The following is a 16490-nucleotide window of genomic DNA, read 5'->3' on the forward strand; positions in this document are numbered from 1 at the left end:
GAAGATTCATTCGACTCCTCTGGACGACATTTCGCCCTGGATCTTCTCCGGTTCGAAAACCTCGTCGAATTTTCTGGCCTCTCTGTCAGCACCGACGAAATTCTTTCCATTATCGCTTGTCATCCTGACCACAGGTCTACGGCGGCACATGAAGTTCCTCATCGCGATGATGCACGAATCTGTCGACAAATCATGTGCCATTTCCAAGTGGATGGCTCTTGTAGTTAGGCAAGTGAATAGTGCGACCCACCTTTTCTCCATTCGTCGTCCAATCGTCACCATCAGCGGCCCCAAATAGTCCAGGCCGGTATACTTAAATGGCCATACATCGGCCTCGAGCCGGTCCTCTGGCAGGGGACCCATCATTGGCTGTCTCGGTCGCGCTCTTCGTAGTTTGCAGATGTAGCAATTGGTTACCACCCTCCGTTGTAACATTCGCAAGTTGGTTATGCAGAACCTCTTCCGGATCTCGCATATGGTCGCATCCAGGTTTTGATGCCGCATCTTATCGAGGTAGTGACTGACGATCATCTCTGCCAGTGCATGTTTGTGCGACAGTATGATCGGGCACCACGCGCTGAATGGCATGCACGCGGCCGCATAGATCCTTCCACACGCGCGTATGACTCCATCGTCGTCGACGTATGGCGACAGCCCTCGTAATTGGCTGTCCTTTGTGACAGTTTCCTCAGCAAACACCTCACTTTGCGCCCGCCGGATCAGCATGCGCTCTGCCTCGGTACACTCAGCCGCAGTTAACCCGTACTCGTCGCTCTTTTCATGGTGTCCGCGACACCGTCGGATAAGCCGGAGGACCTAGGCAGTGGTTCTGACCAGTCTGTTGTAGCTCGAGAACCTCTGCAAAGATATGAAGGTGTTTGCTATAACCAGCGCAAACTCACATGGATTCTCTTTTTCATCCGCGGTTCGCGGGTAGCCACCATCACCCGAAGAAGATTTCGGCCACTCGTCATCAGGTTCCCGTAGAAAGGAAGGCCCACTTAGCCAACGTGATCCTTGATCCAGATCCACGTGGATTTGCGGCCGCGTCGCATCGTCTGCCACGTTTTCGGCAGACGGTATCCATCTCCATTGGGATACTTCTGTGGACTCCAAAATCACCGCCATCCGGTTTTCAACGAACTGCTTGTACCGCCAGTGGTTGCTGCTTATCCAGTGCAGAGCCGTTTTGGAGTCACAGAGATACACACAGATACACTGTGCTCCCTTTTTACGGCGTCCATCAGTCTCGTATCCAGTACGGCTGCTTGAAGTTCCAGTCGTGGTATCGACATGGTCTTCATCGGGGCACATTTAGTTTTGGACCATACAAAATGTGCCTGCACGTCGTCGTCATCATATGTGGCTCTCCAGAAAGCCACCGCAGCGAACGTAGATTGGCTTAAGTCCACGAAGACGTGTAGCTGCAGATACCGCACGCAGCCGACGCCAAAGTAGTGGCGCGGACATCGGAATCCTCTCACGTGGCTCATCTCCAGCCGCCCGCTCTCAAACGTTGTGGCCAATTCGTCTGGCAACTGCTCGTCCCAGTCCACTCATCTCCACCAAATCTTTCTCATCAGAACTTTGGCGGTCACCATGTAGCAGCTCAAGAAGCCAATCGGGTCAAAGATAGACATGACGAGGCTAAGGAACTCCCTGCGTTAGCATGAATTTTTCTTACCTGTGTTGATACAGCGATAGCGTCTTTCTCGTCCGCAAAGCTATCCACGTAGTCGTCCACATAGTGGTACTCATTGATGGCCAGCACCGCGCGGGGATCTGTATGGAGGTACCCTGAAGCGTTTAGGGTCTTGACGTAGTGCGCTGAGCACGGCGAACATGTGGCTCCGAACGTCATCGCCTCTATCTCGTACAGGTCTGGATCCCGCCGGTCGTTTCCGTTCCTGCACTGGAATCTCAGGGCACATCTGTCCTGTGGCTGTATCAACACCTGATGAAACATCTCCTTGATGTCTGCGCATACTCCCACTGCTCCTTCCCGAAAGTGGAAGAGCACGGCTGGGAGCGATCTGTACTTCTGTGGGCCTTTGAGCAGAGCTGAGTTCAGGGATACGCCACCGAAATTGGCGGCCGCATCAATCACCAGACGAATCTTCCCGGGCTTGTTTGGGTTCTCCCCCCCGAAGTGTGGAGGGTAGCAGACCCTGTCACTGTTGACTGAAGTTACTTCTTGCTGCTTTAGCCGTCGTGCGTATCCCTTCTTTACGTAGTCATCCATGATTCCATTATATGCCTGCGCGAAGTCCGCATCGCGCCGCATTTTCCTCTCGATGTTGACGAGTCTCTTGAGTGCCATGATGTAGCTGTATTGCAGACTCGCATCGTCCTCCTTCCATAGCAGACCAATTTGAAATCGTTGGCCCGTTCGTTCGGTCATCTTCTGGAGAATCTTCAGAGCCCCTGCATCACGTGGGACTGCTAAGAGACACGATTTCGAGTTTGGTGAACCTACTTCACGTTTCACCGGACCAAACACCACCCTTCCGAGCTTGGTGGCAGCTGCATATGGTCCCTCTGCTCCAAAGCTCCTATTTTGCATAGGTATTCCCAAGTGCACATGATCCAATCCAATCAAGATCTTCGGCACTGCGTTGCAGTATGGCTTGATCGGCAAACGTGCACTGGTCCTCGCTGTTTTGACATCTTCTCACCATCTTCGCGTTCTTGCTTGAGGACTTCCCACCGTACCATTGAATGTTCAGTTGTCGACTCTTGTCCTTGAGGCCTGGACTTTGCACGAGCTCGTCATTAATCATTGTCACGGACGAGCCTTTACTTGTTTTCCCCGTACAGAGTTACGGGCAAAATGCGGAAGAGTAGATGACCTCCATCCGAATCGACACAGCTTAGGTTCCGGTGTGCGACTTCAGTGCCGTCCATTGGCACCTGCCTTTCATCTAGGGACCTCCTCGGGGTCGGAACTGATGGCTGCGAGGTTTGTGGGTCCTCCCTTCGTTGACCACCGCCGTTATGCAGTTATCGCTTGTGATAATATTGTTGATCCCTCCGTGGCCCACTGTATGACTGTAGTGTCCGTCTGGGATTGTCCAATCCGTCGTGCAGGTAATGATGCCTTCTCTGGCATCCGTAGACATTGGATTTATTGTCCCTTTTGCAGAACCTGACCATATGTCCACTTTCCAGGCATGAGAAACAGATCCGATGCTCCCTCATCAACTCAACTCGGGATGTTGGAGAAGCAAGGATGAAATCCTTACAGTCCTTGATCGTTTGCTGTCCTTCGCATACTTCACATACCTTCACAGCACTTGTTGCGGTCGTTGTGCCGCTGCTGATCCATGCGACTTGTGCTAGAAGTGCTAGAATCCCCCCGTCGTTTGCGATCCTTGCTCCCGACATCCGTGATCGTACACACCAGTTTAGCGAGATCATTCAGCCACTCGCTCAAGTGCACGACCGTTGGGTACGATACTATTGCTGCAGCATGCCTAGCCTAGTCCAACATTTTGCTCAGGGGCAACTTGGCGATCAGCTCCTCCATCAGTGTACGATTACCCAAGTGCTGGACTCCATCTGTGGTTGACCGTAGGAATGCTGCGAGATTGCTGACTCGTGTAGCAAATGCCATAAGCTTGGTTAGATTTTGCTCCTGAATTGCTTGCACATCTCGCAATTTCTCCACCTGGCTACGTATCAGTTGCTCCGGACGTCCATATCGGAATTTTAGCTGCTCCATTACAGCTGCAACGTTGCTCGGGTGTATGAGCAGCGATTTAACTGACTTTCGCGCTTCACCCTTCAGAGCCTCCACTAGCCTTTGGTTGTTCTCCGGAGCTGTACAGTGATACGCCGCCGTTGTCTCCACGAACGCGCATTGGAATATAGGCCATCCTCTGGCTGACCTTCAAAATCAGGAAGATCAGGCAATCGACGCGGCGTCCATCCATTAGACAAGGTCGGCGATGCTACTCCATATGACCCAAGCGAATTTATGGGCATCGTGAAGTTGTGTTGTGGTTCCCGTAGTGCTTGTACGTAACTTTGTTCTGGCAGCACCGTGGCCGTAACACAACATGGCGTGGAGTAGCTCATCGTTGTACAGTTTGTGCTCAGTGTGACTTGTCGCCCTATTGCCAAACTTCCGCTCAATTGTGGCGGCAAACTTCCACTCAATTGGAACGGCAACTGTGCATCCAAAGATGGCATCCCTTTCTCGGATAAATCTGGTATCAGATTCTCACTCGAACATTGCGGTAGATTTTCACTCAGTATCTGCCGCTCTTCACTCAAACATGGTGGTGTATTCGCCGCACCGCTCACTCCAGAACCGCTAACTCCGTTTCCAACGGTTTACCTTGCGGCTGCCTCTTGCCCTTCACTTGCCCTTGCCTTTTCCAGCTCCTTCTCCAAGAAGGCGATCCTCTGCATCAGTGAAGCAACTTGGACGTTGTTGGGATTTGTGCTCTGGCCTGATCCGTCAGGCTGTACAGCACTACTCGGATTCCTTCCTTGTGTCCCACTCTCCTTAGGAGTCAGTGGTCGCTGCTTCGATCCACCAGCCGTACTCACGATGGCGATCGGAGTGCCGGCTGTTGCGGTTGTGGTCGTCGTAGTTGCGGTAGCCCCACTTATTCCAATTCGAGGGCTCCGCCGGGGCGAGTGTGTGGTCGACATGCTAGTGTGCGATCCCAAGAAGCATGCGAATAAAAGAAATGACGCCGACCGACGATGACCGCTTAGGAGTTGCCTTCAACACTGTATATCGACACCAAAACTTAAATACCAGTGGGTGTGTGTGTAACGAGCGTTTTATTCTGTAGGATTATATACATTGCTTAGTTCTAACCTCAACCGTTAATCACTACATACCGCAGTCTTTCCTCCTTCTTATCTTGATCACGCCAATCGGAATAAAACCCAAGCAGGAAGCATGGCTTCCGACAAATAGAATCTAATTAATACAACATTATATGAAGGAAAATTATATGGATATTATAATATATTATTTTTATTAAATTTCATGAATTTCATGAATATAAAATACATAAATGTGGGATTTGAACCTGGCGGGCAATCACAAAAGGGGCACACTAGAAGTGGTGCGAGTTATACGGCAACCCTCTGATCACCGGTCGATAGCCATGAATCGATAACCTACCCGAGCGTCGTTGTGAGCGGAGTCGTTCCTATCGTGTGGTTAAGAAAAGAAGTAAAAATAAAGTGGTCCACAAGAAATACTTTTACGAGAACTAATTTAAGCACAACTGTATCACGTTTAAAACCTATCCTAAATACATTAAATAAACACTGGAATACTTTAATTTTCCTACAATTTGGGGGCTCAACCGGGATATGGCCCAAGCGTGAAGTGCAACTTAAAATTGTAAAAGTGCTGTGCGTTGGCAGAACGTTCTAGAAAAATCAGGCCACATACATACTGCATAAGAAGGTCACGAAAACGCGAAAAGTCAACGGCGCATAAAATCTACAAACGTTTTGTGTGCAACCGACTAAGCGGCGACAGTACATGTGTATGTATGGGTGGACAAGGAGACACGAAACGACCAAGCAGCAGAAAAGGCTGGAAGAAGACGTTTTCGTGGAATCGACTCGGACGACACGAAGCACGAAGCAGCAGGAAAGGCTGGAAAGGACAAGAGTAGATTGACGATCTATAGTTGTCGACAATCCAAGCGTCAGGAAAAGGTTGCGCTGGAATTACGTAGACTGGAAATTTGCGGAAGCTGGTCTGTGAGAAGGCGTTGGCGAGCATTGGCAAGCAACGAAAGGCAGAAGCGAGCGGTGCAAATCAGAAACGTAAAGCGAATCTGGTACAAAAGGGACGGAAAACTTGGAAGTCGAAAGGAAGGCGAGTCAAGCAGTATTTTTTGGACGACGTCGGCAAGGAAGTGCCGAGCAACGACAAAAGGCGAGTCAAGCAGTATTTTTTGGACGGCGTCGGCAAGCAAGTGCCGAGCAACGAAAAATCAGACGAGAGAAGCAGATCTTCTGGAAGGCGTCGGCAAGCAAGTGCCGAGCAACAACAAGGAGGCGAGAGAAGCAGATCTTCTGGAAGGCGTCGGCAAGCAAGTGCCGAGCAACAGCGAGGAGGCGAGTGAAGCAGTTTTCTGGTGAGCGTCGGCAAGCAGGGGCGGACCAACAACAAGGAGGCGAGAGAAGCAGATCTTCTGGAAGGCGTCGGCAAGCAAGTGCCGAGCAACAAGAAGGAGGCGAGTGAAGCAGTTTTCTGGTGAGCGTCGGCAAGCAAGTGCCGAGCAACAACAAGGAGGCGAGTGAAGCAGTTTTCTGGTGAGCGTCGGCAAGCAAGTGCCGAGAAACGACAAGCAGACGAGAGAAGCAGATCTTCTGAACTGCGGTAGATAAGTTAATGCATGAATTAAGAACTTTGGTAATAATTAACTGATTAACCTTTGATTAATTCGATAAGCTTTATTACATTAACCTTTGATTCTTGATATTTAACGTAATCGATATTCAAAATGCAACTAGAAGAGATCATGTTAATGTGAGTTGCAGATCTGCGCTCGAAGTTATCTGAACTTAATTTGTCCACGACTGGTAGAAAACGCGATTTACAGGATAGACTTCTTGCTCACTTCGGCATTCGGGATGATGATGATGGTGGTTCGGATGGAGATGAGTCGGTAGTTACCGCAAACGAATTTCCAGGGATTGCCATGCCACAGACCCGATCTTTGTTTACCCTCAAAGATGTAGAGGGTAGTGTATCCACTTTCTCAGGAACAAATAGCCCAGATGTAGAGCAGTGGGTACAAGAGTTAGAAGAATGTTCGATCACCGTGCAGTGGAGCTCACTACAGTTGTTTATCTATTCCAAACAGTTGCTTGATGGAGCTGCAAAATTATTTGTACGCAGTCAGAAAAATGTTAGGGACTGGAATTCACTAAAGGAGTCATTGCGGCAGGAGTTTACAGTTAAAATATCTTCTGCGGAAGTACATAGGAAGCTAGGGCAACGTATGCAACAGAAGGGGGAAACTTTATACGAATTTCTATACGCTTTGATGGAAATAGCAAAGCCAGTGTCACTGGATGAAGAAAGTTTGATAGATTATTTCGTGAAGGGCATACCAGATGTAAAGACAAACAAAATTATGTTGTATCAGGCTAAAACAATCAAAGAGTTGAAGGTACAAATAGAAGTGTATTTAAAAGTTCGTACTTCGAGTAAGGTACCGATTAGGTATGAAACCCGTGCTGGTGATACTGATAGCCAGAAAGGTTTTGAACCAAAAAGAGAATCAGTACGAAAATGTTTCAAGTGTGGTGATAATTCTCACTTGAAGAAAGATTGCAAGAAAAGGGATTTCAATTGTTTTCGCTGTGGTCAGGCAGGACATCGGGCATCAGAATGCAAGGTAGATTTGGTTGTTAAGGATGAGAAAGGTGCCAACACTGTTCATGAGGGAAAGACAGGACCAAAGTCGAAAAGTGAGTTTACAGCGTCCGGTCTCGAACTCAAGAATATTGTGCATTCTGTGGTAACTTTTAAAGGCCTAGTAGACACTGGAGCTGATCTCTGTCTAGTGCGTCGACGTGTTTTCCTGAAACTGGGTAATGAGATGCTGACAGGAAAAGGAAAACGTTTGACAGGAATAGGAGAAAGCCTGGTACTGACTTTTGGGAGCTTTACCATACCAGTGAACATTGACGGAATCCCAATGAAAGTCGAATTCCACGTAGTACCTGACGAGGACATGGGTTTTGACGCAATTCTAGGCAGAACGATTTTAGATACAGTCGATATGAATGTGACTAAAGGCGGGACTGAGCTCGTACTGAGGACTGAAATGAAAAGCCAGAATAAATACCAGATAGAGGACAGTTCATGTAGCGATTTACTGGCAGAGTTCAAGAACATGTGTTCCGAACAGTTGGATGTGTGCTCTAAGGTAGACTTATCTCATTTAGGCCAATTAGAGCAGTCGGAGGTGAAGAAGTTAGTAGAAGATTACGCACCCATTCGCAACGCTAATGCGCCAGTGGAGATGAAAATCATCATGAGAGATGAGGTTCCAGTATACCAACATCCACGTCGTTTCCCAGTTTGTGAGCAGCAAACGATAGACGAACAAGTTAAGGAGTGGCTAGTGGAGAAAATCATACAGCCGAGTACCTCGGATTATGCATCTCCAGTTGTTTTGGTAGCGAAGAAAAATGGAAAGAAACGCCTGTGCTGCGACTATCGAAAACTGAATGAGAAGATAATAAGAGACAATTTTCCAATGGCTCATATGGAGAGTGTGCTAGACAAGCTTCAGGGTTCCATGGTATTCACGACATTGGATTTAAAAGACGGCTTCTTTCATGTTCCAGTTGAAGCAGGGTCTCGAAAATATACTTCATTTGTTACGCAAAGTGGGCAGTATGAATTCTTATATATTCCATTCGGCATATCGAATTCCCCTGCCATTTTCACCAGGTTTATAATGTCAGTTTTTAGGGAGCTTGTAGCAAGCAACGTTGTCGTAGTTTATATGGATGATGTCATAATACTAAGCCAAGATAATCAAGAAGGGTTTCGGAAATTAAAAATGGTATTAGAGGTAGCTGCGGAAAATGATTTGCGTATCAATTGGGGAAAATGCCAAATATTGCAGAGGAAAGTAAGTTTTCTGGGATACATTATTCAGGATGGAACAATAACACCAGGAGCAGAGAAGATTCAGTCTGTGAAAGAATTTCCCATACCACGAGATAAGAAAGGTATCCAAAGATTTTTAGGTTTGACTTCATATTTTAGAAAATTCATAAACGGATACGCTACAGTCGCCAGGCCTTTATCGGATTTACTGAGAAATGAGTCAAAGTACGAGTTTGGAGAAAAACATCAAGTGGCTTTCGAAAAGCTTAAGTTGGCATTGATTAGCGAGCCAGTATTGAAACTTTACGATCCAAATTTGGCAACCGAAATCCACACTGACGCATCCATGTATGGATTTGGAGCTGTCTTATTGCAAAAGGATCCTGTAGACAGTATGTTTCACCCTGTTCAATATATGAGCCGGAAAACAACACCGTTTGAGGAAAAATACGACTCTTATGAGCTAGAAGTATTGGCGATCATAGGAGCTCTAGTTAAGTGGCGAGTTTATCTGTTAGGTCTTAATTTTACCATCGTAAGGGACTGTAATGCTTTATAAATGACCATGAATAAAAAGGAAGTTCCACTCAGAGTAGCTCGTTGGGCATTATATTTGCAAGACTTCAATTATAAGATAGAGCACCGATCGGGGTTGAAAATGAAGCATGCCGATGCGCTAAGTCGAATCTCTTGTAACTTTTTTACAGATGCATTAGCACATCGTTTAAAGGTAGCTCAATTGAATGACGATTGGATAAAGGCAGTTAGGAGCCTCGTAAGGAATGAAGGCTATGAAGATTTTTATATTCACAACGATATTCTTTTGAAGGATCAAAATCGGGAACTAGTTGTTGTGCCATCAGTAATGGAGAACGAAATCATTTCGAATGCGCATAGTCAAGGGCACTTTTCAACTAAGAAGACGATAGATTTAATAGAAAAGTCATACTTTAATCCGAAGCTAAAAGATAAGGTCGAACGAATCGTTGATAGTTGTGTTAGGTGCATCATAGTTAATGCAAAGTCAGGGAAAAAGGAAGGGTTTCTGACATCTATAGACAAGGGAACATGCCATTTGTAACCTACCATGTCGATCATGTCGGACCCATGGAACTAACTAATAAGCGTTATAACCACATATTAGTTGTAGTTGACGGATTTTCTAAATATGTTTGGCTCTACCCAACTCGTAGCACTGGGGTAGATGAGGTCTTGAACAGTTTGGAGAAACAAGCGGTAAATTTTGGAAATCCTCACCGTATTGTTTCAGATAGGGGCACTGCGTTTACGTCACACGCATTTAGAGAGTACTGCGAATCGAACAATATTCAACACCTACTGATTGCAACCGGTGTGCCACGCGGGAACGGACAGGTTGAGAGGCTGCATAAGCTGGTTGTACCCATGTTGTCAAAGCTTAGTTATGACAGTCCAGCTGCCTGGTATAAGTACGTAGGGAAAGTCCAGCAGATCATTAATAGTACTGAGCCTAGAAGCACCAAAGTTACTCCTTTCAAGCTATTAACAGGAGTGGATATGCGTTTAGCTGATAGCAGTGAGCTAAGGGAGTTAATCAACGAATTTGTCATAAAGGAGTTAGAACAAGAGCGTGAACAGATCCGTAATGAAGCCCGACCAAACATTGAGAAACTGCAAGGAGAAAATAAAAGAGCTTTTGACTTGAAACGTAAGAAAGAAAAAGAGTATAAAGTGAACGATTTAGTTGCCATTAAGAGAACCCAATATGGAGTAGGCCTAAAGCTTAAAGGAAAATACTTAGGACCGTATAAAGTGGTTGCTGCTAAGGAACATGAGCGCTATGAAGTAGAGAGAGTTGGAGATACGTAGGGTCCTTTTAGAACGTCAACGGTGTCCGAGTACATGAAGCCATGTCCAGGTCCATTCGAGGCGAATGTTCCGTCAGGAGGGCCGATTGTGGGATTTGAACCTGGCGGGCAATCACAAAAGGGGCACACTAGAAGTGGTGCGAGTTATACGGCAACCCTCTGATCACCGGTCGATAGCCATGAATCGATAACCTACCCGAGCGTCGTTGTGAGCGGAGTCATTCCTATCGTGTGGTTAAGAAAAGAAGTAAAAATAAAGTGGTCCACAAGAAATACTTTTACGAGAACTAATTTCAGCACAAACTGTATCACGTTTAAAACCTATCCTAAATACATTAAATAAACACTGGAATACTTTAATTTTCCTACATAAAGAAGTGCATTTTATTAACTTAAAACAAAACCAAGCAGCTGTCTGAGCAGTGTAACCGTGCGGAATGCAGTGCACACTTCTGCTCCCACAACTGGTCGCTGGAAGAATATATGACATTTGTTTGCTAGCAAACAGTTTTTGGATCTGAGTACTAGGCTTTAGATATGGTTTGATTCTATTTTTTTTTTCTATGGCAGAACTTTTTTTGAAGCATTTTTGAAATATGGTATTTTTTAAGCTTTTTTCAGAGGTAGCGCTTCTTTTTTCACATAACTCTAGTAGCTCAGGAAAAGTCTAATAAAATTATATCCTTTGTCTTCTATTTTGTCGTGTATAGGTGCATCAATTAGCTCCACCGTCTCTCCATAAATTTTAGTGAACAATACCTTAAACGACGCCTAATTAATACGTCTAACTAAAACAAAAAATGCATGTCATGCTTTTTTTCCACTTTTCCTGAGTTTTTAAAGTCCAAACATCGGAAAAAAATACCGCAAAAAATGATGAAATTTGAATGTTAACGGTGAATATTTTCCAGACGTTAAGCTGCAGCTACAAAGTGTCTGGGTCGGATTTGTCGGCTTTTCATAACTACTAAGTTCTATCACTAACCATACAGTATATAGATGTGCCAGTTCATACAACGAAAGGGCCGCAGCTGAGCTTGCAGCGAACGTTCCCAGATCTTCGGCTTTGGGAATGGCCGCGTTGGGCTCATGACGTCACATGAGCCGACTGGCAGCAAGCATGCATGTGTTGTGTACGTGTACACTCCAAAATATATGATTGTATGCATAGAATAATTTTTAGCTGCCGAAACCGACTTTGTTCGAGATTTCAGTTTACGTAAACGTGTGTGTGCCATGTATTCACAGATACTGTGCTTGTGTGTGGGCTCTACAATTGTTGGCCGCTTGAATTGGTTTTTCGTTTTGTTTTGAGGGCTGATGTGATGTAGCGACCTATTCAGGGCCGGATCAACCCTAGACCGGCTTGGGCAACCATCAATATGGGGCCCTCCTTTATTTTGTATGTTTCTCAGTGGCTATTATATTTTTTATTCATTATTTGGAGTTTTGTTTTTTCAACAAAATTTTTCTGTTATCCCTAGGAGGCCCTAGGCAACTGCTAATCCGGCCCTGGACCTATTCCCGTCGTAAGACTTCACGAAGCCGAAATCAGAGGCAAAGGCTAGCCTAAAAGAGAACCGCGCGCCCGTCGCAACATCAGCTTTTCAAAACAAAACGAAAAAATATTTTATGAACCGCTTCGTCAATGCCTCAACCCGCGTCGAGTCGAGCTACAGAACACACCAAGAAAATATGAAGTCTTACGACGGGAATAGGCCCAGGGCCGGATTAGCAGTTGCCTAGGGCCTCCTAGGGATAACAGAAAAATTTTGTTGAAAAAACAAAACTCCAAATAATGAATAAAAAATATAATAGCCACTGAGAAAAATACAAAATAAAGGAGGGCCCCAGATTGATGGTTGCCAGGCCCGGTTGAGGGTTGATCCGGCCCTGAATAGGTCGCTACATCACATCAGCCCTCAAAACAAAACGAAAAACCAATTCAAGCGGCCAACAATTGTAGAGCCCACACACAAGCACAGTATGTGTGAATACATGGCACACACACGTTTACGTAAACTGAAATCTCGAACAAAGTCGGTTTCGGCAGCTAAAAATTATTCTATGCATACAATCATATATTTTGGAGTGTACACGTACACAACACATGCATGCTTGCTGCCAGTCGGCTCGTGTGACGTCATGAGCCCAACGCGGCCATTCCCAAAGCCGAAGATCTGGGAACGTTCGCTGCAAGCTCAGCTGCGGCCCTATCGTTGTATGAACTGGCACATCTATATACTGTATGGTTAGTGGTTCTATGCAACCAGATATAATAGCCTTTTTACACTGGGCGCGTGTGCTATCGATATCGGAATAGACGCAATGAAGCAGAAAAGGCGTTTACATTGGCAGACGTGCGTCTTGAATTTGGATTTGGGTGCTTGATGACAAGGAAAGAAACACAAATTTTTGAAAATCAACAGAATTATGCAAGACGGCAGGAAAATGGACGAAAGAGAATTGATTCTCATATTTATATATTATTTTCAGACATTTCATTGTAGAGTGGAAGTTCTTCTTCAAATTATGAAAACCACCAAAGTTCGTCTCCAGCAGTGTCTTAATGGCATCAGGGGGTCAGACAAATTTCTTATGATAATAATACAATCAGTTTCAGGTATTGTTGAGGAATTAATCGCTTAGTTTTAAGTCAATATTCATTCATATAAGAGTTGCCCTAATCATATGCTCGCGATTGTTTGCCCGCTGTTCTTATTGCTTATGTCCAAAAACTTAACTGTAACATTCTCACGCGTATAGCCAAAACGCGCAGCTGCACACGAAGACATCGATGTGCACCGTCTTGGTATTGGAGTGTCGCATCGCGTGATCTTCTAATTCCCTTTTGGGCTCGACTTTATTGGGGGAGTTGAGTCAGTACCAAACTATACTTGAGAGTACCCGCACGCGTATTCATCATCGCACCGCTATTGTCACCCCCGCTTTGTATATAACCCGCTGTGCAAATAACATTTAAACCACTAATATTACATATGAATCAAATAAAAATACATAAAGATTAATACAGTCCACTCATTCGCAACCATAAACAATTTTTGGTCCTTCGAGCCGGATCTCCGGCTAATTTTATTTGAAATATATTGAGTGATATTGCTGGTCGTCATGAAGACTCTCGTACATCGCATAATTCAGCAGCGTGGTGCGTGCAAATCCCAACTAACTCGTGCATCTACGGAGGCTCAGGAGTTTGTACAGTCGTGCACGTCTGTGCAAACATTAGAACACAAGTTGGACCGATTGGCTGCAACTTTCAACCGCTTTATGGAGCTCTCTGAGGACTTAGTTCAATACAATGAGGAAGACGGATTTGTGGATCCGAATTTGGATATCGCCGAATATGAGGGAAAGTTTTATAGTGCCCATGCCGTTCTCACTGGAGCCATAAGTGAACGGAGCAGTCACGATAATGGACACGACTCGTCAAATCTACTGATATCTAGTACTGTGGAACGCCTATTTGAGGGACAAACACAACTTTTGGAGAAGATTCGGGAGTCAGCGCGACCCGCTGAGCTGCAGTTCGAAAAAATACGCCTTCCTACATTTTCTGGAAGATACGAAGATTGGTGTCAGTTTAGTGATCTGTTCTTAGGCTCAGTCGACAAGAAGAGTAGTCTTTCCAACTGTCAAAAGTTCCATTATTTAAAGTCGTATCTAGATGGTGAAGCTTTGTCCCTGATTAAACATATTCCCATTACTGACGATAATTACCAGGACGCATGGGAGAGGCTAAAAAATCGTTATAATAAAAAATCACTGATTGCGCGGTCGTTCATTCAAAACTTTCTTTCGCTGCCAACTGCAAAAAGTTCAAACATAATCGAGTTGCGTAACATAGTCGACACCGCGGACGAGAGTATACGTGGTCTACACGCGCTGAAATGCGACAGCCGCGATGTATGGCTTATCCATATCTTGCTCTCAAAATTAGACCCTGAATGCAAGGAAGCTTGGGCTACGTCCAGTGAATCGTGCAAGGAAAATGTGACCATAAATGACCTGTTCGCCTTTCTCTTCGCCCGGTTTGATGCGCTGGAGTCCTGTCAAGAGTTAACAGTAGTTCATGATTCTCCCAAACGTCGTGCAGTTTCTCATCATGTGGACGTGCCAACTACATCTGCTCGTGGTTGCGTATATTGTCACGGGCCACACAGTCTGTATGTGTGCACTCAATTTAAAGCTATGAACGTCGTGGATCGTCGCACATTTGCAATGGAGGGTAAGTTGTGCTTCAACTGCCTAAGTCGATCTCATCAAGTAAAGGATTGTAATTCCACAAATACGTGCCGTCTGTGCAAGTCGAGGCACCACACTCTTGTCCATCCAGAAGAGATTCGCACCACCCCGAGTGTTGCTGTCAATACATCCGCTGACCCAAACTTGCGCTCGCCCATGCATGCTGCTGAGGTTGATCCTGCCGTGGTCAGCCATCATACATTGGAGAGAGGAGTATTGGCCACTAGTCAAGCTATATTGCCAACAATTTTAGCCACTATAGTCGACTCCTGGGGCGATGAGACAACCTGCAGGATCTTGATGGATACTGGTTCGACGATAACGATGGTCTCCGAGTCGTTTATTCAACGGATAGGGCTGTCGCGCACGCATGCTCGTATACCAGTTGTTGGCCTAGGTGCAAGCCCGGCTGGCGTTACTCGAGGTCGCGCCACGTTCACGCTGCTCTCGCGCACAAGCACAACATCCGTAGTGGTAACAGGTCTGATTATGAGTACTTTAACATCCTCGATTCCAGCACAGAGGATTGAGTCGAACACCCCGATGTGGGGAAAGATTTTTGAGCTACCCTTAGCAGACCCTACATTTGGGACACCAGGTGAAATCGACCTGATTTTAGGAGCTGATCAACTTTGGAACATATACACTGGAGAACGCAAAGAGTTTGGTTTCGCATATCCTATTGCACTTCATACTAAATTTGGTTGGGTCATTACAGGCAGTTACCATATCGGTATTGATGATTACACCCACGCACTAGCTCATCATGCTCACGAGGGTCTGGATACTTTAGTCCGATCGTTCATGGACATGGACCAAGTTCAACCAAGTAGCGCTACCATTGACGCTAGTGATCCCGCTGAACAACACTTCGTTCAAACGCATTCCCGCAGAGACGATGGAGTGTACGTCGTCCAATATCCATTCAAGGATTCCGCTCCGCCGATGGGATCCACATTGCCGCAAGCCATACGCCGCTTTTTTCTCTCGAACGGAAATTTCGAAAGTTTCCGGCACTCAAACAACAATATGTCGACTTTATGGAGGATTACTTACAACGAGGACACATGGAGTTGATTCCTCCTACTACCTTAGCCGAGGATCTCGCCAGTCACAATTATTTAGCACACCACGCAGTATTTAAACCAGACAGCACCACTACGAGATGCCGAGTTGTGTTTGATGGCTCTGGGAGGACTGCAAGGGATATTCACTCAATTCACGACTACACATTGGACCACCTATTCAAAGGGATTTACTTGGAGTCTGTTTACGGTTCCGACAGCATCGTTATGTGTTCTGTACAGACATTGAGAAAATGTTTAGAGGCATCCTAGTTTCAGAAGAACACACGCAGTATCAACGTATTGTCTGGCGAAAGGAGGAGACTGCTACACTTGATCATTACCGACTTCTGACCGTGACTTATGGTTTAGCGTCTTCACCGTTTCTGGCTGTTAGAGTTCTCAAGCAAATCGCTCAAGATCATGCCGAGTTGTATCCGAATGCTGCTGCGGTGTTGGTAAGGGACGCGTACGTGGATGATATTCCTACGGGATGCGATAATATCAACGAACTCATTGCACTCAAGGATGAATTGATTTTGTTATTGAGTCGAGCTCAATTTAAACTTCGAAAGTGGAGTTCAAACTGTTGGCCACTACTACAATCGCTGCCAAAGGACATTTGTGAGTACCCCTTGAAGCTCTAGAAGAAGAGAGCCCAGCTCAACATGTGAAGGTTCTTGGAATACGTTGGGACCCGGCTGC

General features: G+C 45.7%; 2 protein-coding genes across 2 annotated transcripts; both read left to right on the forward strand.

The window, feature by feature from the left end:
* Positions 1–4697: 4697 nt before the first annotated feature.
* LOC121404931 lies at positions 4698–6349 on the forward strand. Its single transcript, XM_041595349.1, has 3 exons — positions 4698–4770; positions 5501–6116; positions 6177–6349. Exons 1-3 carry the CDS (start codon positions 4698–4700, stop codon positions 6280–6282), a joined length of 795 nt encoding a protein of 264 aa, XP_041451283.1. The 3' UTR covers positions 6283–6349.
* Positions 6350–13587: 7238 nt separating this feature from the next.
* Positions 13588–15798, forward strand: LOC121404932. The gene has a single exon (XM_041595350.1). The coding sequence runs from the start codon at positions 13588–13590 to the stop codon at positions 15796–15798; it is 2211 nt and encodes a 736-aa protein (XP_041451284.1).
* Positions 15799–16490: the final 692 nt, after the last annotated feature.

Source organism: Drosophila obscura, unplaced genomic scaffold, assembly GCF_018151105.1.
Source record: "Drosophila obscura isolate BZ-5 IFL unplaced genomic scaffold, ASM1815110v1 contig_58, whole genome shotgun sequence".
In the NCBI taxonomy this organism is placed as follows: Eukaryota; Metazoa; Arthropoda; class Insecta; order Diptera; family Drosophilidae; genus Drosophila; species Drosophila obscura.